This window comes from Microcaecilia unicolor, chromosome 1 (assembly GCF_901765095.1).
Source record: "Microcaecilia unicolor chromosome 1, aMicUni1.1, whole genome shotgun sequence".
Classification (NCBI taxonomy): Eukaryota; Metazoa; Chordata; class Amphibia; order Gymnophiona; family Siphonopidae; genus Microcaecilia; species Microcaecilia unicolor.
Genome location: NC_044031.1, coordinates 378,697,689 through 378,714,704, shown reverse-complemented (window position 1 = coordinate 378,714,704; position 17,016 = coordinate 378,697,689). Strand labels below are relative to the sequence as shown.

Below are 17,016 nucleotides of genomic sequence, written 5' to 3'. Positions count from 1 at the left end.
AGTCCCAGAGTTGTATTCTCTTGTACGGAACCTTATCAGCTTCCTTGCACCATTACTGTATTTTCCACTCTGTATGTATTCCCGGAGTTGGTACTCTCCTCTCCGGAACCTGTAAGCCACATTGAGCCTACTGCTATGCGGGGAAATGTGGGATACAAATGTAATAAATAAATAAACAATCAGGAAAGGGCTGGGGCGCCGGTTCAGAGACAGGCTGCAGAACTGCTGGGGTCAAGACAGGAGCTTGGTCCTGGCTGCTGGAAGACCATCACATTGGCAGTTTCTGAATAGAGGGGGAGCTGTCCTTCTGGTGCCGACGCTTCTCAGGTGCCGAATCCCTCGACATCCTGGAGCTCCCAGCACCGAGTGTCGAAGGTGACTGATGCCAATGCTTCTTGGCCTTCGTATCGAGGCTGCTCGCTGCCGAGGATGATGTTGAATCCTCACATCGCCTTGGGGTATAGACTGCATCAAGGCAGGTGGAGACCAAATCGATGCACTACTGCTCCCAGTGTCCACAGGCCCAGAAGCCGTATATAATGACACTCCCAATGCCTGTGCAGTACCCGACATTGATGCTGATGTCAAGGAATTGGACCTTGCTCCAAAAATCCAATCGCTGAGCCTCTCTGGCTAACTGGATCCGTTTCCTCATATGAAGGCGGAGGACACAGTTAGCAGGGCTATGGTCAGTCCTAAACAATGAAGACACCAAAAACGGGTGTGTTCTTACTAGAGATGGTCCGATTGCACTAGGTACAGGCACTGGGAACCTTCGTAGGTATGGAAGGGAAACTTCCACAGCCAAATCAAATGACGCTATGATGCCGAAGTCAAAGCCTAAAAACAGCCCAGGTGATGCAGGAAGAATAAAGGAAACTAGCGGGGGGGGGGGGGGGGGGGGGGGGGGGGGAAGAAGCGACTAAAAGCAATAACGCAAGAGGGAACCTGAACACAGGCACGCCAAATATAGCACACAAAAATTGCCAAAAGGAACTATTCTTTAGACCGAGCTGTGAAGAGGATAAAATTACGACCACCCTTTATCGCGGTAGAAAATCAACTACAGTAACCGCACTCTCGTGGCGGGAAGGAAGGGACTCACACATGTGCAGTGGATCATGGCTGGTGCTCCACAAAGCTCTTTTGAAGCTTGTTAAAAGCTCCGGACAAGGCAACACGAGATCGTGTTACCCAATTGTGAGAATTACAGCCTGCTTGTCGAAGAATGCCATTTTTCCTCCTCCCTCCTCTCATTGCTTCCAGCACAGGGCAGAAAATGATTTAATAACACCCCGCTCCCCTCCCATAACAGCAGTCACTCCACCAAGCCTCAATAACTGATTAAAGCCACAACTCTCAAAACAACTGCAAGACACTCGTCAATTGTTCAAATTTTACCTTATAAAGCATTAATTATAAATACCATCACAGAATGGCAAGAAATTAACAGAAATCAATAGTATCCAAAACGCCTCACACCCCCCATCAGCATTTTTACAATTCAACATACAGCACTGCCCCCAGCATTTCTGCATCACTAGTGGTCGGACTACATTTAGATTGCCCTTTGTAGTATTGCTATTGAATAGTAAAATCTAGTGAAATATACTGCCCTTTGGAAGCAACATGACACAATTAACAGTTTATGTCATGTGTTTCAATGTCTGCTGTAGAAGAAGCTTCTTAGGTAAGCCCTATAACCCAATGTTCTCAATCCAGTCCTGAACTACACTCTAGCTCAGAGGTGGGCAACCTACGGCCAGGGACTGAATTTTATGCAGCCTGTGAGAACAAGTATACACATAAAACATCGTTAGCCAGAGTTTTGGCAATTTCAAATACTGTGAATCACAAATATTTTTAGAATAGCCACTCTAGCAGTTTATATCCCATCATTCCTAGCTAAATTTTAAATTATTTAAGGTCTATGGAGCTCTGTGCGTTTCCATTTCAGACATTAAGTAATGTTGAACCCATTAGGAATACTATTGGCAATCACACAGCCCTCTGTGTATAAAGATTGCCCAACCCTGCTTTAGCTAGTCAGGTTTTCAAGATAATTGCAATGAATATGCACGAGATTATTTCATTTCCATACAATGGAAAAAATGCATAAAAATCTCTCTCAAGCATATAGGCTAGGGGGTACTTCAGGATCAGCTTGAGAAATACTGCAATAGCTCACAGTACTGGTTCAAACACAAAAAGGGTCTACTGTACTGAAGAGGTTTTTCCTATTTTGCATCTACAGAAAACCTATTTTAACATATAGGCCAACGGAGCCACAAATAAGTTATAAAGTGTTTAGAATTCCACTGCCTTCTACGGAAGGTGAAATGCAGATAATGTGTTTACTTTTTTGCAAAACATTAAATTTTATTCTTTGGGGAGGGAAGGGAGGAAAGGGTGTTATTTTAAAGGCACAGCTCTGGGACAACTCATTCAAGATGTCACCTGCTTTGGTGATACATTGCCTCTTTTTCAAAGCACAATAAATTACGATATACTCGACCGAATATAGTGCTAGGGACCATACTAATGACTTCCAAGCTACAGCAGCCCTAGCAAGGAAGTTTACAAATGAAGGTAGGATGCCAGGATATATAGAAAGAAATATTTTCCTCCTTTTACCTTTATTTACACTATGAAATTAAATTTTGTTTCAAACTTTTTGCAACTAAAAATATTTTGGGTGTTTTATTTTTCTGTCCTCTTTTGAAACAGCATAAATCAATGGAAAACAGGTCCCTCAAGGGAGGCTACACATCATTCAGGCCTGTTTCACAGTCTTTCCCCGCCCCTCAGAGACCACGTCCTCAGGCCTGGCACGCATGTACCACTCCACCCAGGACCCATCATAGATAGCAGAGTCCTCCTTGCCGCACAGGAAGGTTGCCAGTGCCACATGACAGGCAGTGACACCTGAGCCACATGTCGCCACTATTGGTTTGGAGATATCAATGCCCTTCTGTTGGAACATCTGGCGGATCTCATCAGGCTTTTTCTCATAGCCAGATTCAGTCAGAAAGGTGAAAAATGGCATGTTCGCTGAACCGGGAATATGACCAGGCTCAATCCCTGCAAAACAGAAGATGGCACATTTTAGGATCTCACCAAGAGTTTCTCAAAATTAAGTTCATAGGGGCTCAAGAACTAGGGAACAGCAAGGCAGACTGAATTAAGCATAGATCTACAGCCTTGAAAACCCTGGATCAATTTACCTCTCCATCATTTATCACTAATTAACAGCAGGCCACTCAAAGTTATATGCTTTTAGACTAAGTTCTACAAGACAAGCATATTACAACCATGATGTGCAAGTAAGACAGGACGAAGTTACTATATACAGCACAGTACAATTTTCATACGATATGGGTACTACTCAAGCCCTGACTGAATAGCAGTCATCATGTTAATCTTTATCTTACTGTGCCCAAACATCAGTGTAAAATCCTTACTGGCTGTGCATCTCCAGCTGCTGCTTGTGTTATCTCATCTTCCTAATGCTGCTGTTACCTCTTGCCATAGGAGTATAGATGTATTCCTTACAATTCTGCCTCACCAGAGTAAATAAACTTGTATGTATGCTCCCACAGTGCCACAATATTACAGAAACAAGAATCCTTGCATTATGGTACATAATAAAATAGATAAAAATCGCAATACCTAATAGGCTACAGTACCAGACAGATAAATTTTGAGGGGAGGAAGAAGAATAAAAGAAAGTGCAGGGTCTATATAAAACTTGACTCTTTTTGGCTCTATATTCTTGCTATTAGCGCATCACTTTCCAAGTACTGCAAGATAATCTGCTTTTCCTCTCATTTACCTTCTCTCGGTTCTGGCTCAATTCCTCTGAACCTCCCTTCGGACCGGGCATCCACAAGCTGGAACGCATGAGTCTCCATGTTCTCCACAATATCCTCATGCGTCTTAACCTGTGACTGGTGAAGCTTGGCCTGAAACTCCATGGGAGTTGGACGAGTAATCCCAGAGCTGACTGGATAACCCTCCTGCAACCAGTTCCTCAGTCCCCCATCCAGCAGTGATACTGCTTTGTGCCCGAAGACCTGAAACATCCACCAGACACGGGGAGCAGAGTAAGAGCCCTGATCACTGGAATCATATACCACAACGTGCGTCCTATTGCCGATGCCGAGATTCCCCACGTACTCACTGAAGTCATCCTCACTGGGCAGCATGTGGTCATACGGTGAGGTGCGGTCGGAGCAAGCCTCAATATCAAAGAACACCGCACCAGGGATATGGCGCTCTCGAAACTCTCTGCGGGCATCACGCCTCAACTTGGGGAGGTACCAGGATGCATCAAGTACCCGCAGTCCTGCACCTAATGGAGTAGAGCGGATAGCTTCTGACAGCCACTTAGCTGACACCAGGGTCCTAAATAGAACCTGCTGGGACATGATTGTGAAGGCAGAGTGAAGTGTGTGTGCGCGTTTTTATGCCAGGTTACATCTGAGGAGTAGCAGGAGCCCAGCTTTTGCTCAAGGTCCTTGAAGCTGAAAAAGAAACCGGTGGAAGATCAGCAGACATTGTGATGTACCTCAAAAATGCCAGAGAGAGCCTGGTTCACTAAGCTTCCCCCCCCCCCCCTCCCCCAGCATGGAATAGGAAAACAAAGTCTTAGAGAACCAGGCCCTAAATCATATGTTCAAACCAGCTTGTAAGCTTAATTTCAGCTACAGCATATATGCAGCAGACTATGATACCTACAAGCTCCCTAACGGCCAAGTTTCCATTCTTCTCTCATGAAATCCATAATGGATTTTACTAAAATGATAGAAAATGGGTGAATTAGCTCAAGGTCAAGACTTACGAGTAGCAGCACCAATCAAAGCTTCAACCCTGGTTACTGTTTGCGCATTTCATATCCATTCATAATTTGTTCACCTTAAAAAACAACAGCCCCACACATAGATATTAAAGTAATTCAAGTTAAAGGAATGGACAGGAACCAAGGCTAAAGCCCTGATAAACAATGCTACTACTCACAAGTATCAAACTTGTGCTGATTCAACCCCCGTGTCTTTTACCATGCTTCCAATATATGCATGAATAATTTTACTAAATGATGATAATCTGAAGAGCTTTCATTTTAAAGGTAAAATTATGTATCATACCTGATAATTTTCTTTCCATTAATCATAGCTGATCAATCCATAGACTGGTGGGTTGTGTCCATCCACCAGCAGGTGGAGATAGAGAGCAATCCTTTTGCCTCCCTATATGTGGTCATGTGCTGCCGGAAACGCCTCAGTATGTCGATATCAAAGCTCCATCCACAGGACTCAGCACTTAGAAAATTACACCCACAAAGGGACACTCTGCCCAGCTCACCACCGCCGAAACGGGGGAGGGGAATCAACCCAGCTCATCCCCACACAAGTGGGGGAGGGGAATCCGTCCAGCTCATCCCCGCGGAGCGAGGGAGGGACACCACACCCGCCGATGCGGGCGGATCTGGCTTATCCTGCGACCGCAACCGCGGGAGGAGCTGGCTGACCTTAACACCGCCGAAGCGGGAGGGATATAAGGCTACCCTACTGCCGCACGAAGCGGGAGGGAGCGCTGGCAGAATTTAGGTCTCAATCCAGCCCCGTAAAACGGAGGGGGGAGGAATGCAGCAGTTCACTGTAACACAAAATCGTCTCAACTCCAGAAGAATTCAATTTAAAAAAACTTGACACGAAGACCTCCTGAACAGGAACTGAAGCCTAAACTTGAACCTGAAATGCAACCAGAATATAAACAGTACAGATATCTGGGAGGGGCTATGGATTGATCAGCTATGATTAATGGAAAGAAAATTATCAGGTACGATACATAATTTCACCTTCCATATCATCATGCTGATCAATCCATAGACTGGTGGGATGTACCGAAGCAGTACTCACCCAGGGCGGGACATAGAAATCCCTGACCGCAACACTGAAGCTCCAAACCGGGCCTCCGCCCGAGCAGCCACAGTCAAGCGGTAATGACTGGAGAACGTATAAGCCGATGCCCAAGTTGCCGCCTTACAAATCTCTTCCAAGGAGACGGACCCGGCCTCTGCCATCTAGGCCGCCTGTGCTCTAGTGGAGTGAGCCTTCAGCTGGACAGGCGGCACCTTCCCCGCGGCCACATAAGCCGCTGCAATGGTTTCCTTGACCCATCGTGCCACTGTAGGCTTGGATGCCTGCAGACCCTTACGAGGACCTGCGAACAGCACAAACAGATGATCCGACTTCCGGAAATCATTGGTCACTTCCAAGTATCTGATGATGACTCGTCTCCCATCTAGATATTTGAGAGCAGAGTACTCCTCTGGGTAGTCCTCCCTACGAAAGGAGGGAAGACAGAGCTGCTGATTCACATGGAAACGAGAAACAATCTTGGGCAGGAAGGAAGGCACCGTGCGAATAGACACTCCTGCCTCCGTGAACTGCAGGAAGGGCTCTCGACATGATAGCGCCTGGAGCTCGGAAACTCGAATGGCTGAAGTGATAGCCACCAAAAAGACTGCTTACAACGTCAGGTCTTTCAGAGATGCCCTCGACAAGGGTTCAAAAGGCGGCTTCTGCAAGGCTCTTAGCACTAGATTGAGATTCCACGCAGGCACCACCGAGCGCAGAGGAGGGCGTAGGTGATTAACTCCCTTGAGAAAGCGCACCACATCTGGCTGCGAGGCCAGGGAAGCACCCTTCAGGCGACCCCTGAAGTAAGCCAGAGCCACTACCTGGACTTTAAGGGAACTGAGCGACAGGCCTTTCTCCAGACCTTCTTGCAGGAACGCCAACACTGAAGAAATTGGAGCAGTGAAGGGAGAAAGAGAGCCTGCCTCACACCACAATGCAAAGTTACGCCAAACCCTGGCGTAAGCCGTAGAAGTAGAGCACTTCCTTGCTCTCAGCATAGTGGCGATGACCTTGTCTGAGAAGCCCTTCTTCCTCAGACGCTGCCGCTCAATAGCCAGGCCATAAGACCAAAGGGGGAGGGATCCTCCATCACCACGAGACCCTGATGCAACAGGCCCCGCTCCGCTGACAGCCGCAGAGGGCTGTCCACTGAGAGTCTGATCAAGTCCGCATACCAGGGACATCTGGGCCAGTCCGGACCCACCAGGATTATCCGGCCCGGATGCTTTGCCACCCGGCCTGGCACCCTGCCCAACATGGGCCAGGGCGGGAACACATAGAGGAGCTCCTGTGTCGGCCACTGTTGGAGAAGAGCATCTACTCCCAGAGATCGAGGGTCCCGTCCTCTGCTGAAAAAGCACGGCACTTGGCAATTGGCCGATGACGCCATCAGATCTAAGCTCAGCTGGCCCCAGCGCTTCGTGATGTCCAAGAACGCCTGAGCAGATAGCTGCCACTCTCCGGGATCCAAGGTATGGCGACTGAGAAAGTCCGCCTGGACATTCATGACTCCCGCAATGTGGGCCGCCGACAGCTGTTCCAGGTTCGCTTCCGCCCACTGGCATAGATTCATGGCCTCCTTGGCTAGAGGGGCGCTCTTGGTACCTCCCTGGCGATTGACATAGGCCACAGCCGTGGAATTGTCCGAAAGGACCCGTACTGGCTTCGCCGCCAGTACCAGGAGAAACTCCAAAAGCGCCAACCGAATGGCTCTGAGTTCCAGGAGGTTGATAGGCCACTTTGCCTCTGCAGGAGACCACAGCCCCTGCGCTGTCCTTCCCAAGCAGTGGGCTCCCCAGCCCGTCAAAGAGGCGTCCGTCGTGACGACAACCCACTCCGGGGTCAAAAGAGGCATTCCTGCGGACAACTTGTCTGGCCTCAGCCACCAGCTCAGCGCCTTGCGCACCGCTGGATCCAAGGGAAGGCGCACAGCGTAATCCTCCGACACTGGAGTCCATCGCTGCAGCAGAGAGTGCTGTAGAGGTCTCATATAGGCCCTGGCCCAGGGCACTACTTCCATCGTGGCCGTCATAGAGCCCAACACCTGCACATAGTCCCAAGCCCGAAGAGGAGAGGCTACTAGGAACTGGTCCACCTGAGCCTGAAGCTTGACAATCCGATTGTCTGGCAGGAACACTCTGCCCACTTGGGTGTTGAAACGAACTCCCAGATACTCCAGGGACTGAGTCAGACGCAGCTGGCTTTTCTCCCAGTTGATGATCCACCCCAGGGAGCTCAAAAGAGCAATCACCCGGTCTGAAGCTCTGCCACACTCTGCATAAGAGGGGGCTCGGATCAACCAGTCATCCAGATAAGGATGGACTTGTACTCCTTCCTTGCGTAGGAAGGCCACGATGACCACCATTACTTTGGAGAAGGTCCGCGGAGCAGTAGCCAACCCAAACGGGAGGGCTCTGAACTGGAAGTGTCGGCCCAGGACTGCAAAACGCAGAAAGCGTTGATGAGGAGGCCAGATGGGAATATGCAAGTAAGCTTCCTTGATGTCCAAGGATGCCAGGAACTCCCCTGTCTTCACTGCCGCTATAACAGAGCGGAGAGTCTCCATTCGGAAGTGCCAAACATTCAAGGCCCGATTGACCCCTTTGAGGTCGAGGATAGGCCGTACAGAACCTCCTTTCTTTGGTACCACAAAGTAAATGGAGTAACGTCCCTTGCCAAGTTGATCTTCTGGCACCGGAACGACCGCACCCAGGCGGATCAGATTGTCCAAAGACTGCTGCACTGCCACAGCTTTGACCGGAGACTTGCAGGGAGTGCGCACAAACCCGTCTCTTAAGGGTCGGCAGAACTCTAGCTTGTAGCCGTCTCTGATGACTTCCAGCACCCAAGCGTCTGAAGTTACCCTGGTCCACTCGCCCAGAAACGAGGATAGGCGTCCCCCAATCTGCTCTGGGCCATGGACCAGGGCCCCGTCATTGGGTATGAGACCCTGGGGGAGGACCGGAGGACGAACCTCCGGGACTGCGGTCTCTGCGAAAGGAATGCTGCTTGGGGGAGAAGTTCCTTTTGAAGGAAGAGGGGGCAGAGGAGCCCGACTTGCCCGGGCGATACCGACGGGCTTCCTGAAACCGTCCTTTGGAGGAACCGGGGCGGGCACCACTGGCCCGAGCCCTGACCTCCGGTAACCTCTTGCCCTTAGACGTGCCGAGATTGATCACAATCTTGTCCAGCTCGACCCCAAAGAGCAGCTTGCCTTTAAAAGGCAACTTAGCCAGGCGAGACTTAGAGGCGTGGTCAGCAGACCAATGCTTCAGCCAAAGCCAGCGCCGTGCAGAGACTGTCTGAGCCATACCTTTAGCCGAGGCTCTCAAGACATCATACAGCAAGTCTGCCAAGTAGGCCAAGCCCGATTCCAGGACCGGCTAATCAGCCCTCAAGGAAGGATCCGAGGGGGAAGCCCGTTGCACAATCGCCAGGCACGCCCTGGCCACATAGGAGCCGCAAACTGAGGCCTACAAACTTAAAGCAGCCGCCTCGAATGACGACCTTAAAGCCGCCTCCAATCTTCTGTCTTGGGCGTCCTTTAGGGCCGTGCCACCTTCCACCGGCAACGCCGTTTTCTTAGTCACCGCAGTGATTAAAGAATCCACGGTAGGCCAAAGAAAGACCTCCCGTTCACCTTCAGGCAGAGGATAGAGGCGGGACATAGCCCTAGCCACTTTAAGGCTCGCTTCTGGGACATCCCATTGAGCCGAAATCAAGGTGTGCATGGCTTCATGCACGTGGAAGGTTCTAGGCGGGCGCTTCATCCCCAGCATAATGGCAGAGCCAGCAGCAGCTGAGGGAGAGACGTCCTCCGGAGAGGAAATCTTCAAAATGCTCATGGCCTGCACTAACAGGTTGGGCAAATCCTCTGAGCAAAAGATCCGCGCTGCAGAGGGGTCATCCGCTCCATCCGAGCGGGAATCCGTCTCCTCCAAGGAATCCCCAAAGGACCGTTGGGAGAACTCAGATACGCTGCCCTCATCTACATCAGAGGAGACAGAGTCCTCTAGGGCCTGGAAATCCACCCGAGGGCGTTTGCTTCCGGAGGCCTCAACCCCTTTATCGGACAGGGGAGCAGGGGCAGCGTTTTGCATAAGAAAAGCCTGATGCAGCAGCAATATGAACTCAGGGGAGAAACCCCCCAGACTGTGCACTTCTGCAGCCTGGGCCACGGCCCTAGACGCACCCTCAACCAGCGCTCGCAAGAGCGGGGGAGAAACATGCTGTGCATCCAAAATGGCGTCCGGTGCGAAACTCCGACAAGGAGCCGCGCGGGAAAAACGGCGCTTAACTTTTGCCACTTTCTTGCCGTCGCCCGAATCAAGGGCGACCATAGCATTAACGTCTCCCATCTCGAGGGCGGCCCAAGAAGAAGCCGTCCGAGCAGAGTGGCCTGCCAAAATGGGGGGGACGAGCAGCGGGGGATGGGCGTTTATGGCGGGAAAAAACGCCGCATCTGAGGAAGAACCGGGACACTGACCGGACTTCAAACTGACGCCCAAAAAGGGCGATTCAGGCTTTGAAACCCCCGCATCCCCGCACACGCGGTCCAGGGAGCGATTCTTCGCGCCCTCGCCCTCCGACGCCATAAGCCACGTGGAGACCGATCGGGGAACCCCCTGCCCGCTACAAAAGGTAAAAATTACCTGCTTCTCGCTCCGAGCTGTAACGAACTGGTGTCTCAGTGAGCAGCTGCAATAAACGCTGATATAAACGTTGAAATAAACGCCCTTAAAGGACATTCAAAAATTTTTTTTCTAACGGAGCCAGCGGGAGGGGGGAGAAAAGGAGGGACCTGGCACCACCAGGTTTGCACTTGCTCAAGAAGAGCCCTCAACCCCAGGTACTCAACAAAACCTAAGAATTAGGCTTGGAGACCTAGCCAGAGCTGCTGCTGTGTGTGACCATCACCTGCTGAGATAGAGAACATACTGAAGAGTTTCCGGCAGCACATGACCACATATAGGGAGGCAAAAGGATTGCTCTCTATCTCCACCTGCTGGTAGATGGACACAACCCACCAGTCTATGGATTGATCAGCATGATGATATAGAAAGAAAGATTTCACCAGATGTAGCTGATATTAGCACCCTCCCAGAAGAGGTGGCAGCCAAAAAGACAGTGGTAGAATTTGAGAAACGAGTGGGATATGCACACTGGATCCCTAGAGGATCCAGATATGATTGAGGTCTACAAAATCCTGAGCGGTGTAGGATGAGTACAAGTGAATTGATTTTTTACTCTTTCAAGAAGTACAAAGACCAGGGGATACTCAATGAAGTTACATGGAAATACTTTTAAAACAAATAGGAGCAAATATTTTTTCACTCAACGAATAGTTTAAACTGGGATTGGTAGCATGTAATGTTACTATTTGGGTTTCTGCCAGGTTCTTGTGACCTGGATTGGCCACTGCTGAAAGAAGGGTACTGGGCTAGATGGACTATTGGTCTGACCCAGTATAGCTATTCTTATGTTCAAACAGCCTGTTCAAAAATACTCAAGATGGACATCCACGTAATAGGAACATCCAACATGAACACCTATTTTTATACACTAAAACTTCCAAATTTTGAAAACAAGGGACATGGACGTCAGTATAGCAGTATTCTTACAAAAACGGTCACAAACGGTCACACAGATGTCCATGCTCCATGTAACGCATAGGGCAGCCTACCAGTTAGAACAATGGACTGTAAACCCGAGTTCAAATCCCACTTTAACGCTTCGAATTAGTAATTGCGAATCCTCCAGGAAAAGAATAATATCTATTGTACCTGAACATATACCACTTCAATAGTCTTCAATTGTCATATATTTAGGTATAGTGGGTATTTATTTCAGGAGGCCTGAAAGAAAGAGTCAAGTAGGATTTGAACTTTGATTACAGTCCATTTCACCAACCACTAGACTACTCCTCAGACTTGCTTCCTGAGCTGTTAAGAATGTCCATAATACTTGAAGCTGTCAGAGAGACTCGTCCACTTCTGGTTTCACTCTCAGGGGAGAGGGACAGCAACCACAAAGAGATTAATGAGGTGTCATGCCTTAATCCCTCCAGTGGACAGCTACTCTATCAGAGCACCTTTCTGTAACTTGTTCATTCCTAAAACAGGTCTGAATAAGGATGTCCTTTTTAGACATGGGCATTTTTTCCCACTTCAGTAATCGCTGTTGGATGTCCAGATTTCAGGACCTCCCTAGCCCTGCCCAAAATACGCCCCTTTGCTATTTGGATATATTGGAGCGTTGGGCGTCCCTATTGTCTTTGCAAAATCAGAATTTGGACATTTCAAGTGCAAGGACATTCATTTCAGCCTTTTGAGACATCCATATGCTTTGAAAATGAGCGCCTATATTAACAAGATTCTTTGGACTGAACCATAGTAAGAAGTAGAGACTTACTGCTGAGTGGTTGTAAAGACATCAGAGTTTACTTCCAAAAATTACACCTTTATGTGGAGGTCATGAATTCCAATTCACTCAAAGAAAGATCTAGTACAGTGATCATCTTAAATTTTTTAAGTTGGGGACACTTTGGATCCAAATGAGCTAAAGAACAGCCACTAGATATTTTCCCATGTTAGGCCAAGACACTGCTGACCCGTATGTGACAATGACATCCACACCACTAGCCTGCCTTCAAACATTTTATTAGTTGTTTCTTCAAGGAGTTGGGTATTTCCAAATAGGTTCTCTTTATCAATTGAAAAATGCCTTATCCTTTAGTATATGGCTGTTCTTCCACCCACTTCCCCTTTGCTGTTGTGAGATTGGTAGAGAGGCAGGGAGTAGCAGAAAAAAAAGAGAGTCGGAATGATGAGAGCCGCCCCAGAGGTCTCCAGGGGCCACAACTGGCTCCCGGGCCTTGCAGTGAAGAACACTGATCTAGTTTAAGCTTTATTTCATCTAGAACTATGTGGGCAGGAGACAGATATATTTCAGGCACAGTCATGTTCCTATACAGGTTGCACCAGCTTTTGGAACTATTTTCTGTTACCAAAGACAGACATCTTTGTGGTTCAGGATTTTGGTAAAATGTGGCAGAACAAGAAAACACATTGAGTGCTAGTCCTAGAGTTAGAATAAAGAAACAGTTTGAACCTCAAATTTAACAAATCTTCATTACTGCCAGTATTCTACTTATAACTAGACAAGGCAAGGTTGATCATTAATCTTGTAATGAAGGAACATGCGTCACAATCATTCAGAAAGCAGTAATAAAATGGTTCAGCTCATTGGCCGAGATTCAAATGCAGGATCTGGCTAAAAACTGAGAACATCCCTTGTTTACCTTTTGGGCTGACATTTCAAACCTGTAAAATGTGAGGAGTTAATGTTCAGACACTGTACCCCATTAGGGCAGAATAATGAGTCACTACTCCCAAGACTAAACTTCCCCCTCAACAACATATCGTAATATTCTAATGTGCTAGCTACTCCTGGAATAAACTGGGAAGAAGACAATGCGGTGCCCAGAAACTAAAATGTTCAGATATCGGAAGGAACTGAATGATGTTACATGGGAATTACAATCTTGCCCACCATCCTAGTGGCCTCACAAGGCAGAGCTTCACTATACCGGTGTTACTGCTCGATCTTCTTATGGTAGTGACACCAATATAATATTGTTATACACATATTAAGTCTCACAGTTAAAGGGTATCTCATGATCACATACATTTGCCTGCTCTCACACATTAGTGTGGTGGGGCTGGTTGGATTCCTCTGGCCTTGCCAGCTGAAGAAATAAAAAAAGATGAAGAATGGGATACCACTATGCTAGGGGGCAGCATGGCCCAGAACTCAAAAATCTGCAAGGCCTGAGCTGCAGTAGGGTGAGAGACAGGAAGGAAAGGGAACATGGATTTTGTGCACGACTTTTCTGTAGTAGCTCAAGGCAAGCTACATTAGGGTACACTTAGGGGCTCAATTTCAAAACAGAAAAACCGCCAAAAAGTGGCAGAGCTGCAGATGGACTTTTTTTTTTTTTTTGCCATAACATCCTAATTGCTATTTTGAAACCCACTTTTACGACTGTTTTCTATGCAATTTCTATGCAGTGTGTCCAAATCACAAGGGAGCAAGATCTGGGAGTTCCCAAAACTTAGACATTTTTCAGCCATAATGGAACAAAGCAAAAACATCTGGGACAAAAAAAAAAAAAAAAGAGTTAGACATTTTGATTTAGACCTGTTTCAATTACAACTAAGTCACAAAAAGGTGCCCTAAATGACCACTGAAGAAATTAAGGCATGAACACCCCCCCCCCCCCCCCCACACACACACACACATACACACACACTCAAGAACAGTACATACCAGCCTCTATAACAGCTTCAGATGTTATGGTCAGTCCTATTAAAGTGCAAGCAGGTCCCTGGCGTAGCCTAGTGGTCAGTGCAGTGCTCTGTAGATAAGGGGACCCAGGCCCATATCCCACTAACTGGTACACTTCTGGTGGAAAGTGTGAGCTCTTCAAAACCCACTGTACCCAACACCTACAGGCACAAGAACTATTGTAGTGGTGTACAGTTGGGTTTAGTAGGTTTTTGGTGGGGTATGAAGAGCTCACCATATGAGGGGGTAATAGTGAGATGTGTACCTGGGCCCTTTAATGTGAAGAAGTTCATTGCTACTAAGAATTCCAGCTCCCCAATGGCTTATTTCTGTGAGTTTTTCCCTTGGATTTTTTTCAAAAATGATCTAAACAGCTAGAGGTACTGAGCAAAACACATCTAACAAATGGCCATTTTGTAACAAAATGTTGGATGTTTTTCTGGTTTGAAAATGGCCAGGTTTGTTACTGGATTTCTGGATGTTTTCCGCAAAACATACAGAATCAGATTTAGGCATCATATCAAACATGCCCTTCCACGTATATTCCTATCCCTGGAGGGCTTACAATCCTGAGAGCTAAATAACTTGCCTAAGATCAGAAAAGGCATCACAGGAATTTGAACACTCACATCCCTGGTCCTCAGATTACTGCTTCTGCTGGTGGGACTTGGGAGACCCCGCCAAGCCAGCAATTTTGGGGGGCCCGAACCCAAATGAGGGGCCCCCCAGGCTATGCCACTGCATGGGAGAGAGAACACTGATGGGATAGGTTGGGGAACAAGAAGCCACTGATAGGAGAACTAGTAGCAGTGGAGTGCAGGAGACTGCTGGAGAGCGAAAGAGGAACTGGTTTGTGGGGCTGCAGGGAACCAGTAGGAAAGAAGGTCGGACTGGTGGAACACATACCTCAAAATTTGTATAGTATAAAAATGGATTTACATGTTTAAAAAGGTTGGTAATAATAGAGTCAACCTTTCCAGTTTCATTTCATCTGGAGAATTACAATTTAGATGAACCCGAAAAACTACATTTCAAGAAGATGCTTGCATCTGTAAAGCTATACAGTATTCTACTACTATTAACATTTCTACAGCGCTACTAGGGTTACACAGCGCTGTACAAAATAAACAAAAAAAGGTCCCTGCTCAAAGAAGCTTACAATCTAAAGAACGAAATGTCAAGTTGGGGCAGTCTAGATTTCACACCTATACCCCTTACCCCCCCCCCCCCAAGAAAAAAAAAAATCTCATTAACCTATGGTGTATCTCCCTTTACCTTTCTCGTCACCGGCTGATGATCTCCCTCCCTCCCCCCGGTGGGCTTGAAAGCTTCACCCCTACAAAACAGAAACACTACCAGGCAGCTGTGCTTCAAGTCACACTCTGTTATACCGACATAATAATCTTAAACCATGACACAATACGTTTAATAAATGATTTAAAGAAACAAAAGATCCCAAGTCACACGAATCAGGCGTGTGACACACATTCAGCTGTACTCACTAACTCACACTCTCGCACGCCGAACACCCATCCTCCCACGCATTCAGTGATCAGCCTCGGGCCTCCCCTCCATATGATCTGCCGTCTCTCCCTCTATCTTCCACTCTCCTCCTTGTCCTCGATGCAGCACCTGTCCCTCAACTTCCCCCCCAACACCACCACCGATCAAACTCCTACCTGACTCTGAGGTCTACCACTAGCAATCCTACAGCTTTCCTTCTCCGGTGCCCCGTGACTGTCCCCTACGATAAACTACTACACACACATCACGCACGCTCTCCGAATCCCCCCACCCCCTACATCCCGCCTTGCCGGAAACAGGAAGTTGCGTCAGAGGAGAGCGCAGCAGGGCGGTTAACGAAGCTAAGCTGTACTGTCTGAACACTTACACTACTACTACTGAATGATCAGTGCTCTTTAAAAGTATGCTGCAAGGATAGCCATGTGATGTGGCTGCATTACAAACCTCTATGGGGGAAGCTCTGTCAAGATGTGCTTTTTTTTTTTTTTTTAACTTGCCATAGTTCGAAAACGATGAGCAGTGTGTTGAGGAATATTGGAAGTATTATGGATTGATTTAGGTCGAGGGAGGGACTATCTTATCTTATTATGCAATATTTGACTATTTAGCCTCATAGTGTACCAGCGCTTGAAACTCACCAATACGGTGTGCTTTTTTTTTTTTTTTCTGTGTGATACATTCAGTGCAGCCGCACTTGCTTTCTGCCGGGGCTGATACAGCGACACTTATAACAAGGAGGTTTATGACCAAGAGCACATGTCACATCCATGTGCCCAGGCAGCAGCATCAGAGGTCACCTAATCTATTGGCGGACGCACGTGGGTTGCCACACGCATGCACCGGCGGTCGTTGGTCTTTGCTTCCGCTTGGGCTGAATTCTTGAAGCGAGGGTAGTTAAGGGCAGACTTGGAGCTAATATAGAAATCAAGCTACTTTGAATATAAGAAGCCAACTAAATAAAATGTCTACTTTATATGCATGAATGGTGACAGAGTGACTGCTTATATGGATTGTTAGTTTGATTTAAAAAAAAAGTTATCACTTTATTCTTTTTTTAACATCTGTTTGTCCATTCTTTAAAATAGACTAGCAGGCAATCACATCACTTTATCCATGTATAAATGAGTGTAGTAATTTAAATGTCATAACCGTACTCTGTAAGCCACTTTGAGCCTACAAATAGGTGGGAAAAGGTGGGATACAAGTGCAATAAATAAATGGAACC

At 47.5% G+C, this 17,016-nt stretch overlaps 1 protein-coding gene across 5 annotated transcripts; it reads right to left on the bottom strand.

Moving 5' to 3' along the window:
* Positions 1-1,384: 1,384 nt before the first annotated feature.
* LOC115474616 (3-mercaptopyruvate sulfurtransferase-like) lies at positions 1,385-16,061 on the bottom strand. Of its 5 annotated transcripts, none has more exons than XM_030210165.1 (3): positions 15,947-16,061; positions 3,833-4,523; positions 1,385-3,081 (listed from the first exon to the last, which is right to left on the bottom strand). In XM_030210165.1, exons 2-3 carry the CDS (start codon positions 4,425-4,427, stop codon positions 2,774-2,776), a joined length of 903 nt encoding a protein of 300 aa, XP_030066025.1. In that variant the 5' UTR covers positions 4,428-4,523; positions 15,947-16,061; the 3' UTR covers positions 1,385-2,773. The 5 variants fall into 5 exon arrangements, with proteins under 5 accessions (XP_030066025.1, XP_030066034.1, XP_030066044.1 ...); XM_030210174.1 differs by lacking the exon at positions 15,947-16,061 and adding an exon at positions 15,778-15,939; XM_030210184.1 differs by lacking the exon at positions 15,947-16,061 and adding an exon at positions 15,174-15,343.
* Positions 16,062-17,016: the final 955 nt, after the last annotated feature.

Excerpts from the sequence above, each read along its gene's own strand:
- LOC115474616 (XM_030210165.1), bottom strand. The coding sequence starts at position 4,427 with ATGTCCCAGCAGGTTCTATTTAGGACCCTGGTGTCAGCTAAGTGGCTG. Across the intron at positions 3,082-3,832 it reads TGAGCCAGAACCGAGAGAAG|GGATTGAGCCTGGTCATATT; the intron begins GTAAATGAGAGG and ends TCTGTTTTGCAG.